This window comes from Phaethon aethereus, assembly GCF_964289735.1.
Source record: "Phaethon aethereus genome assembly, chromosome: 25".
Classification (NCBI taxonomy): Eukaryota; Metazoa; Chordata; class Aves; order Phaethontiformes; family Phaethontidae; genus Phaethon; species Phaethon aethereus.
Window position 1 is genome coordinate 1,559,446 of NC_138601.1, and position 10,503 is coordinate 1,569,948.

A 10,503-nucleotide genomic window follows, 5' to 3' on the forward strand; every position below is an offset into this window, starting at 1 on the left:
TCACATACATAGGAGCTGAGGGCACCCCACTGGGACCCTGGGAGACCAACCACTTGCTCAGGGCAGTGATGGGACCCCTTGATTGTCCAGGCCTCCTGGAGAGATTTCACAACACCTCTATGGAATGTTCCTTGTGTCAGAGTGGGCAGCATAAGGGGACCAGTCTCGGCCTAACAGCAGGCCTTTCTGTGGATATGTCTTCAGTTCATGGGTCCTACATTCACCTGAACTAGCTGCAAATGTGTCCCCCTGAGAGGGGCTTTCCAGCTCAGAGCCCCACTGGAACCAGTGAAAGGTCATGGCAGAGATGCAGCCCCGGAAGCCAAATTTCTCCAGAAATGCTCCATAAGCAGTATCAAAGTCTGTGTGGTGGATGGGAATGGGTGAGGTCCGTGCAGCCATATTGTGATGCTCCTGGCCTGTTTTTACCAGTAAATTTTACAGTGGAGCAACACACTGGAGTCTACATTGACCTCCAAAGAGCGGCAAACTCTTTCCAGATGTTCATTGCCTCTTCTTGCCCTAGGAAAAGGGAGGACAGGAGGGAGAAGCTAAAACCACACTGCAGTGGAAAACACACATCTTCTTCCAGTCATTCAGGTTTCCTTCCCTCATCCCTGAAAGACACTACCTAACAGCAGGACAGGGATCCCCTCATGGAGCAGAGCATGTGGGGAGCTCATGAACCCTGTAACCACCCATCTTCCACATACATCCATGCTCTCCAGGCCTGTGTGGCCCATTCCATAGCAGCACAGGCAGGCCTGAGATCTGGTCTTGAGTGCAGTCCACATGAGCTAGCACTCAGGCAGACACTGTGCTCTAACCACTGGGATGCATCCCCATCCTGCAGCTGAAGGGACCTGCATGGTGGTTTGCAGAATCCAGGCCCCTGCAATCGCCAGCCTTCTGCTTTGAAAAACTGTCTCTTCTACAACCACTCATTTCTACGTATCTCATATCCGTATCTCATTTCTACATCCACTGAACATTTATATTTTGGTTGCAAAATGAGGTAATTGTGAGGCAAAAGCAAGTGTTTTTGAACTCATCAACGTGAAAAGAGGAAGCAGCAGGGGTCTCTGATTTGACAGTAAAATCTCAGGTTTCTTTCTTCCTCTGTCACATGTGCCCAAGAGCACATGTAAAAACATGGCCTTCGATTGAAGCTGGCTCTTTTCTCAGAGCCTTTGAGGTAGGAGACCTGTGGGGCAAAAATCAAGTGGGGAAACGAAGTTGCCTTTCTCCAAACAGCCTGAAACAGCCCAGCAGGTCAGGCCACCCACTAGGGCTGCACAGTGCATAGCTCCACCATGCCCTCAGCTACCTTCCAGCTCCTTCTCAGCAGCAGCCTCCTGCAAGATTTCCAGGGCTAGGGATGCACTCTCCCTACCGTGGGAAGGGGCTTCGAGTTTTCAGCCCCCATCTTGGGTACCGATGGCAAGGTGTTACTCGAAGCGTGGTTTGGCCTGGAGGAACCGGGCTCCGCAGCAGTCATGGCCGGGCAACATGGCGCTCAACAGATAGTCCCGCCGCGGCGTTGCCCTGGCAACCGCTCCGCGGCGGGAGGGACCTCGCGCGGGGAGGGGGCGGTTGCTAGGAAACAGCCGCGCAGTCGCAAAGGCGCCTAGCAGCACGCGGCAACCGGTACCGGAGGAGCGGTGGTCTTCTCGGCTTCGGCCCCGGCCCGGCAAGCTCTCTCAGCTCCGTAGGCCTAACGGTCTGCAGAGCAGTTCTCCGCCATGGAGTTGGACGATGACGTTGGTGAGGTTCGGGGTGGGGTCTTGCGAAAGGAACGGGAAGGAAAGGCAGCTGCTGCCATCTGCTGTGGGCTGGCCCAGGCCCAGGCCCAGGCCCGGTGGCAGTAGGTCTGAGTCTGCCTCTGTGCTCTCTGTCTCTGGGCCGAGCAGGCTCCAATGAGTTGTTGATTATTTTAGCTAGGCCAGTGTTATATGTGGCTGTACTGGGTTTGTGTGGCAAGGTTTTGGTAGCAGGGGAGCCGCAGGGGTGGCTTCTGTGAGGAGCTGCCAGAAGCTTCCCCTGTGTCTGATAGAGCCAGTGACAGCAAGCTCCGAGATGGACCCGCTGCTGGCCAAGGCTGAGCCCATCAGCGATGGTGGTTATGCCTCTGGGGTAACAGAGTTAAGAAGGGGGAAAAAACCAGTGGAACGGCAATTGCAGCTGGAGAGGGGAGTGAGAATATGTGAGAGGAGCAACTCTGCAGACACCCAGGTCACCCAGGAGGGAGGAGGTGCTTCAGGCACCAGAGTGGAAATTCCCCTGCAGCCCATGGAGCCTGCCTGTGGTGAGGCAGGCTGTGCCCCTGCAGCCCATGGAGCTCCATGGTAGAGCAGATCTCCACCTGCAGCCCGGGGAGGACCCCATGCCAGAGCAGGGGGATGCCCAAAGGAGGCCGTGACTCTGTGGGCAGCCTGCGCTGGAGCAGGCTCCTGGCAGGACTTGTGGCCCCATGGAGAGAGGAGCCCATGCTGGAGCAGGTTTGCTGGCAGGACTTGTGCCTCATGGGGGACCCAGGCTGGAGCAGTCCGTTCCTAAGGACGGCACCCCCCGTGGGGGCCCCAGGCTGGAGCAGCCTGTTCCTGAAGGATGGCACCCGTGGGGGGACCCAGGCTGGAGCAGTCTGTTCCTAAGGACGGCACCCCATGGCAGGGACCCAGTCTGGGGCAGTTCATGAAGAACTGCAGCCTGTGAGAAGGACTTATGTTGGAGAAGTTCGTGGAGAACTGTCTCCTGTGGGAGGAACCCCACGCTGGAACAGGGGAAGAGTGTGAGGAGTCCTCCCCCTGAGGAGGAAGGCGTGGCAGAGACCATGTGTGATGAACTGACTGCAACCCCCATTCCCTGTCCCCCTGTGCTACTCAGGAGGGAGGAGGTAGAGAAAAATGGGGAGTGAAGTTGAGCCCGGGAAGAAGGGAGGTGTTGGGGGAAGGTGTTTTAAGATTTGGTTTCATTTGCTTATTATCCTACTCTGATTTGATTGGTCATAAGCTAAGTTAATTTTCCCCAAGTCTGTATTGCCTGTGAGGGTAATTGCCTAATGATCTCTCCCTGTCCTTATCTTGACCCAGGAGCCTTTTGTTGTATTTTCTCTCTCCTGTCCAGCTGAGGAGGGGAGTGACAGAATGGCTTTGGTGGGTGCCTAGCCACCATCGAAGGACAACCCACCACAGTGCTTACCACACCAGGTGTGCTTCTGGTGTGGATGGGTTCTGGCCTTTAGGAAGAATCTGAATAAAGTGATTTAATTTGGTTAAGGTGTTGCTCTCACTTGTAGCTATTGTCTTAGCTGACTCCAGACATACGTTGTTAGGATTGTTGTAGATTTGTGTTTGCAAGCAGTATGGCTAAGGGACAGGGATCTCTTTTGCACATGGTATTGCTGTGGTGTCCCAGAGGCTTTGCTGATTGCAGCCTTGTGTTAACTCCCTCTATTTGTGTGATCAAGCCAGCTCCTGTGATTTTTGTGTTTGCTGTTTTATGTACTGTGGTGAGGGCTTTCCTCTTCCTCTGGTACTCATCTCTCTCCACTTCCTTTTACTGGTAACGTACTTGGTCTGATCTTGTGTTGAGCCAGTTCAGAGAAACCACTTCTGATTGCTCTTCCAGGGGTAGCTGGACTAGTACAAAGCTTGTCAGTCCTTAATGATGAAGTTGTCTTTAGTTTGCAGCTGTTTTAATCACCTAAACTGACTAATGGAGAGCTGACAGCAGCAGCACTGCACAGTTGAGATGGAAAGAAGGCCTATGTCTTTCCTTCCTTCCTAGTGGCTCACAACATGAAGTCGGCTCAGTGTGACTTGTGGAATGACATCTTAACTAGCTGTCAACCTGTGGGTTGATGCAGCTCCCTGACCTGGCCATTGAGACAACTGAGCACCAATGCATGTGTAAGAGAACAGGATGTGATGGCAGGGGAGAGCCTAAACAGTAGCAGCCCATACTGAGATCTGTTTAAGCTACTGTGTAATCAGATCCTAAGTGTCCTAAAAGCCTGTACAAAAATAGTGGCAAAGCAGAAAGGATGAAAGAAGCCTAGTCTGGCTTTCTGGTGTGTACCCCACAAACAGACCCACAGGCAGCAGAGGGGATCTGTGTCTCCTAGCTGCCTCTCTTCCTTGCTGAGAATATGGAAATGTGATTTTTTTTTTAATAGAGATGTTAATATTTATATTTTAATATATTTTATCTACAGATAGATACAAAATTTATATCATGTATGCATGCATTCATGCTTTCACAGTTCAGTGCCTAGATTCTTAGGTATGTTAGCCAGTTTAGTAACTCCTCAGCTCCTAAATAATTGCATGGTTTATGAACAATATCACTGAGAAGTCACGTGTACCCATGGTAGGCATGCTGAATTGTCTGGCATTTTTCCTCTAGCAAAACTAGCTGTTGATCAAAAAAGATTTGGTTCAGGCTGATGATGCTCCTGAGGGCCCTGGTGGGTGTGTCGTCATCCCACTGATTCTCTTCTAAGATAGCTGGAAAAGTACTGCTGTCCTCATTCACTTTGAGTAAGTGTGGTTACCTACCTAATATGGTAACTTAGAGAGTTATTATGCTCAGTGCTACTGACTGTACCCTGTCTGTTTTGACTAACATTCCAGTCACCACAAACTCCAACATGAATTTGTTTGGTTATGCAAAACAGGTGCTTGCCTTAATGAATAGTTTCAACTAAGAACAACTGGTTTAACTCCCTAAGATCACAGCTCTGGTGTGGTGGTATGGCTTTTTTCCCCACTTTGCTATGTTAGTGATGCTAGATCTTGTCTTTCTAACTAGTGTGTTTTTCTCTCTGTTCTTCTGTTCTACTAGATGTTTTGGATCCAGAGAGATTAATACAATGTCCATACAATAAGCACCATCGAATCAGAGCCTGTCGGTTTCCCTATCACCTTGTGAAGTGTAGGAAGGTAAGCTGGACTGCCAGACAAGGCACTGAATGGGAGTAATTATATTTGTGTAAACATGTGTATGTTCTCACTCTTGTTGCATTTTCTGTCTGGCTGGAGTAAGGCTCCTGACAAAAAGCCTTGTTTAACCTTTATTTCATATAACTTTATTATTTGTTTAGTCATAGCTTCAAGCACATGTTAATTCACCCAAGACAGGTGTGGCTCTGTTGAAAGGAGATACAGATTATTCATGGTTAGATCAGGGAGGAAATTCTGGTCTATTCCAGCAGCTCACATGGAGGTCAGATATATTTTTCCACTTTAAATTGCAGAACTTGGTCTCAGTTTTGTGTATGCCTTCTGGCTAGTCGGAGTAGAAGTGTTGTGATGTTGCAGTTCATTCTTTAAGTGCTGGAAATGAAGCTGCATAGCAGGGTTTCTTTTGTTTTGTTTTTGCTAATAACCATTTAACGTGCATCTGGCAGAAACTGCACATCACATATGGGAGAGTTTAGTGGGTTTTTTCCCCTCTCCATCTTTTATCCAGAATTTGAATACAAACCATTTAATAGGAAGCATTCCTTCCTCTCTTCTCCTCTGTTGTCTTCATGGTTTGTTTGTTTCCTTTAAACCTGTCCAGTGGTAGCATCTGATTGAGCTTTGGGTTTTTGCGGAGACCTTTTGAAAACCAATTGTTCCTGTTTAAGTTTGGCAATATGTTTTTAAAATAGTACAGCTGTGCTGTGCTTTCTAGTTATGATGCAGTTGTAGGGTATGTCTCGTGGTATCAGTACTTACAAACAATTCATTTTGGTGGAAATAAAGTGCCTTAAAAAAGAAACAGGTGAAAGTGGTGAGCAGGGCTAAGTTGCAAGTACCTCCATCTTTCCAGCATTCAAGAGGGCTGAAATTTTCCTTGTTGACCCCTGCAAATTTTGGCAAGAATGTGCATGTGAGCCAGGTGAACAATATTGGCAAGTAAATTTTTAACCATATTGGTTTTGTCCTTGTGTTGCATAACTGATGACCAGACAGTTTTGGCAAGCTTAACTAGTTAGGCAGATGAGGTGAGATAGTGATCACCAGTCAGTCTATCAGACACAGTTGGTGTCTGTAAGTAATTAGCAGAAGAAGGGCTCAGGGATTATGATCTGATCCTTCTGAAGATGCCACTGTGTGATTATTTGCAGTGGCAAGCATCTGGGTAGAGATTGTCCTTCTTGCTTGATAGTTTGTTGAATCCCCTATGCATAAATACACTGAAACGCTTCCACCTGCCTCAGCTTTCCATTGCTTTGTGCAAAATGCAGCCCTGCCATACAAATGAGGACACTGCAAGCAGAACAAGTTGAATCCTCTCAGCTAGAACTGCGTTAGCATTGAGAAGCTGCTGCTATGTGGCCAGAACAGCTTGCTTGAGCTAGTTGAAGCAAATGGTGGACACATGAGAACACAGCAACCCTGGCTGTATAGACCTGGTAATGACAGCTGGTTTGGATGTGCCTGCAGCCTGCGCTGAAGTCATGTATTGGTGGTAGTGGAGGAGACACTGCCTTGAGCAGCATCTGTACAAGGCTGTTCTGCATCTGTCTCAGGTGCAAGTCTGATCCCTGACCAACAGAGGTGCATCAGCCAGAACCAGGCAGGCATTGGGACAGTGGCAAAGTTGTGCTTTTCCCAATAAAGGATGTATCATTTGCAGGGGGTGGACTAACTTATGGTAGTGGCAGCTGAGCACTGTAGACACCAGTAGAACCTGTGTCTATGATAAGAAGGTTTTCCTTGAATGGTAATCCTGTAGTACCAAAGTCTGCAGGTGGAATGCTGCCAACTCCGTAGCTGTTTTGAAAAGTGTAAGGAATTTCTCTGCCTTTGTACCTGCTTATTTAAAAATATCTGAATGGTTTAGATTTGCCTAACATCTCTTCCCTGTTGTTTTTCAAATAGTTTCATCTGTGCTTTAAACCATGTAGCCATATTGCCAGTGTTGCAGTAAAATTGTATGAAGTTTAGCTGAGGGTATGCTTCATTTCAGTCAACTCAAGGGTGGCTCAGTTTCTCACTGAATTGTGTTTTAAAGAACAGTCATGTTTGTTTCCCATTGCATTTTTAGTAAATGTCTGAACAATGTACTGCCATTCCTTGTTTAGTCTTTTTTTTTTTAAAGTAACATCACAAATACCCTTTTTTTTTTTCCTATGGATTAGCAAGAGATAAGTCAACTTGAGAGATACAGCACGTGATTTTCGTTTTCTAGAGCTACCCTGAAGTTGCAAAGGAATTGGCCACATGCCCCTTCAACGCTCGCCATCTAGTTCCTCAAGCTGACCTCAGCGATCACGTAACAAAGTGCAATGACAAAGGGTTCATTGAGCAAGATATAGGTAAGAGAACCACCTGTTCTCTGAGATGTTTATTCACCCTGGGGACTGATGTGTTCTGTTTGTAAGGATAGCTCATAGAATAACCAAAAAGTGTGAGTCAAATTATTGTCTATAGTTTTGTGTGACACAGCAGCTTTGGGGAAACTTGAGTCTTATTTACTTTGATTTATTGGGTAGGTTCATGGGAATATTGCAGATGCTCCTGGTAGGCCTTGCACATATTTTGTTACCAGGCTTGTTGAATAATAAGGTTGTACCCTAGACTGTGCACATTAAAGTACCTCCAGCAGGAGCTGGGATGCTTTAATGACCAGAAGAACAGGCCCTTCTTTTTGGAGAGCTGATCTCTCTTTGAGGTTTGACCACTGGTGCCATGTGAAAAGTTGATTTCTACCAAAAGGTACCTAAGCTGTGGAACCCCCTGCAGGTGTTCTCCAGGGCAACCTGAATAGTTCAGTCCCACCAAGAGATGAGGGAGTTCTTCTTCCAGGCTGCTCTGCTGCTGAACTTGCTTCATCTGCCGTACAATTAAGATTTCAGTCTCCTGCCCAATGAGACAAGGTGAGGGGTCTGCCCAAACCCCCCAAAATATTTAGGCCCATGCTGTGCAGTGTCTTTTCCATCCTCCACAGTGGCTTTTTAACAATTGCCATGCTACAGAGCAGATAGATGGTTTTCTCTCTTCTGTAGAGCTGCACTGAGGCTAGCAGTGATGCCTGCATTCATGTAAGCATGTTTCTCTTCACTCGAGCATTCCCACTACAGAGTCCCAGCGGGTGGAGTCTTTTCCTGTTCATTGAAAAAGGTGAATTTGAGGTTGCTGGATTTCAGATCAGTACCTGGCTCCTGAGTGTACCTAAGCTGTTTGCATTGTGCAGGGTTTCGTCTAAAGACAAGAGCTGTTTTACAGCTTGATCCAAAGCACTTAATGCCTCTGAAGCAGGCTTGACTGCTAGTCACTGAGTTTTCTCTCTTCCTGAAGTGAATCAGTCCTCTGGTGTCCAGAGAGAGCACATGAATGCTGTGAGCACATGGCAGGCACCTCCATGTGATGAAGACTGGGAAGCAGGTGAGGAACTTCTCTGTCTGCCACACTGCTGCCTTCTCCCTGGTTTTGTGCTTCAGCTCCAGTTGGGACAACATGAGTCCAGAGATGCTGTTCAAACAGGTCTCACTTGTAGGACACCTTGCTTATGCTCATTCCTGCAAACATGCACCTCTTCACCCAGCAGGCTGTTCTTGGTATAAAGCACTATTCAACATGCCTGCCACAACTGTCATGGAGATATATTTCCAAACATCAGCTCCTTCCCATATAAGCTTTTGTACCTTATGTGCAATGATGACAATGGAAACATAATAACTTTTATGTTTCTCAGTTAAAAGACAGTGAATCAGACACATTCATCATTAGATCAACTTTTACTCCCTCTTGAACATGTGGAAATATGACAGAAATATTCATGATCTGATGGTGGTTGCTGGAGTTTCTTGGTTCTGAGCCACAATATCTGTTTCCTTTTGCAGAGTCATTGGAGCAGTCAGATTCTCCTTTTGTTTGGGGCGTGACCAATTCGGGCATAAACAGGTAGCAAATGCAAGTTTGATTCCTTACAACAGTGTTTCGTATAAAGGAATATTGCAGCCTACTCCCAACCCAGCCTCGATGGCTGGACGTGAGCTGACTTTACTGCTGTACAAACCATGGGAGGAGCGATACTGATTAACAGTGAATATTCTTAGGGTGCTGGTTCAGTGTTACTTGTTTTGTCGTATGACTGGCCCATAAGAGAGAAGGAAGCCCTTAGAACACATACTCTGTGCCTTTGTTATGCATGTGGCAGGGTGCTCTTCCTGCCCTACGGCCTATGTTCAGTTGCTGCTGGATGTCTGGCCCATGTGCAGGGGAGAAAGGTGCTGAGCCTTTATGGTGACTTGGGAAATGTGGCCAGGTGCCTCTCTCTGGAGCCTTTTCAGATAGTTACTGAGCTTCTGTTGAGCTAATAGTTGGTTAGCAGTTCCTTGTGACCTTCTGTCACCTTAGACTTGGCAGATGTGCTGGTATTAGGGCCCTATGTTAGCAGAAATCCCCACCTCTTGCCCTTTGCACAGCATAATCATAGCTTGGGTTTAGGGGGAGTGAGGAGCTTAAAGGCCAGCTGTGAACTGGATGGAGCTGCCTTGATTGGTTTCATTGATCCAATAGTGGATCATGATTGGAGGCTGTATACCAGATGTGATGGTACCACTAGAGTTGCCCAAGCATGTTTTAAGGTTCGTCTAGGCCCATATGCAGCAACAGTCCTGCACCTGACAGCTCTGCAGTTCTGTATGAGCTCAACCATGATATACCTCTCCTTCCATAACAACAGTGACATCTGGTTTCACTTGTTACAATTTTTGGAGAACTTTCTAGTGTTTAGAGTATATATAGCTCTTCTAAGCATCACCACCTCCAAGTAGCAAAGTACCATCTGCTTGTGTCCCTGCTCTCCTCTACGCTGTAGTAAAATGCATAAATTTGAGCAAGTGTATTTGTCAGGAGAAGTAACTGAAGTCTTTCTGCTCCAGTACCACCTTTGAACAAAAGAATTGTTTGCCTTCAAGAGTACGTGCCCCTGAGTCCTTCCCTTATGCTGTATCATGGAAAGGCTGTAAGTACTATGCATGTGGTTTTGACACTGTGACTTCTGTAGATGCTGATGGTTGCTGAAATCTCTGGCTGCAGCAGTGCTTTATGGCAATCACTGCATGGACAGGAGGGGTAGTATGTAACACCTGCCTCCTTGAGAGCAGCTTCTGAGGGAATCTGATGCTTGGATCATCCTCTGTAGTTTTATTTCAGATTCTTGTCAGGCCCTTCATTACAGTGGTCTAATTTAAGCATCCCTCCCCCCAGCTGCTTTGGCTCTGTCTCTCTAAACAAGTCCTTCCACCCTATCCGCACTAACCCCTTTCACACACACACAGACACACATACACTTAAACCACATTATTTCCTTGCTTTGTGCAGCTTTGCTCACTGTCTGATGCAGCTAAGTTAGAGCAGAGGTGAAACTAGGGCTGCTTAAACCAGCACTACTGGGTGAAAAAACTATTAGACTACATCTGGAGGTCGGACGAAGGGAGGGAGCATCCCCTGTTGAAGTGTTGATGCTGAAATCACAGACCATTATTTGCCATTAGCAGAAAAGCAA

At 47.2% G+C, this 10,503-nt stretch overlaps 1 protein-coding gene across 1 annotated transcript; it reads left to right on the forward strand.

Annotated features, from left to right (window-relative positions):
- Positions 1-1,742: 1,742 nt before the first annotated feature.
- LOC309413399 (gametocyte-specific factor 1-like) lies at positions 1,743-10,019 on the forward strand (the record flags this gene model as incomplete). The annotated part of the gene is made up of 6 exons (XM_082010519.1): positions 1,743-1,764; positions 4,843-4,940; positions 7,180-7,306; positions 8,289-8,375; positions 8,834-8,894; positions 9,878-10,019. 6 exons carry the CDS (start codon positions 1,743-1,745, stop codon positions 10,017-10,019), a joined length of 537 nt encoding a protein of 178 aa, XP_081866645.1.
- Between the last annotated feature and the right edge of the window lie 484 nt (positions 10,020-10,503).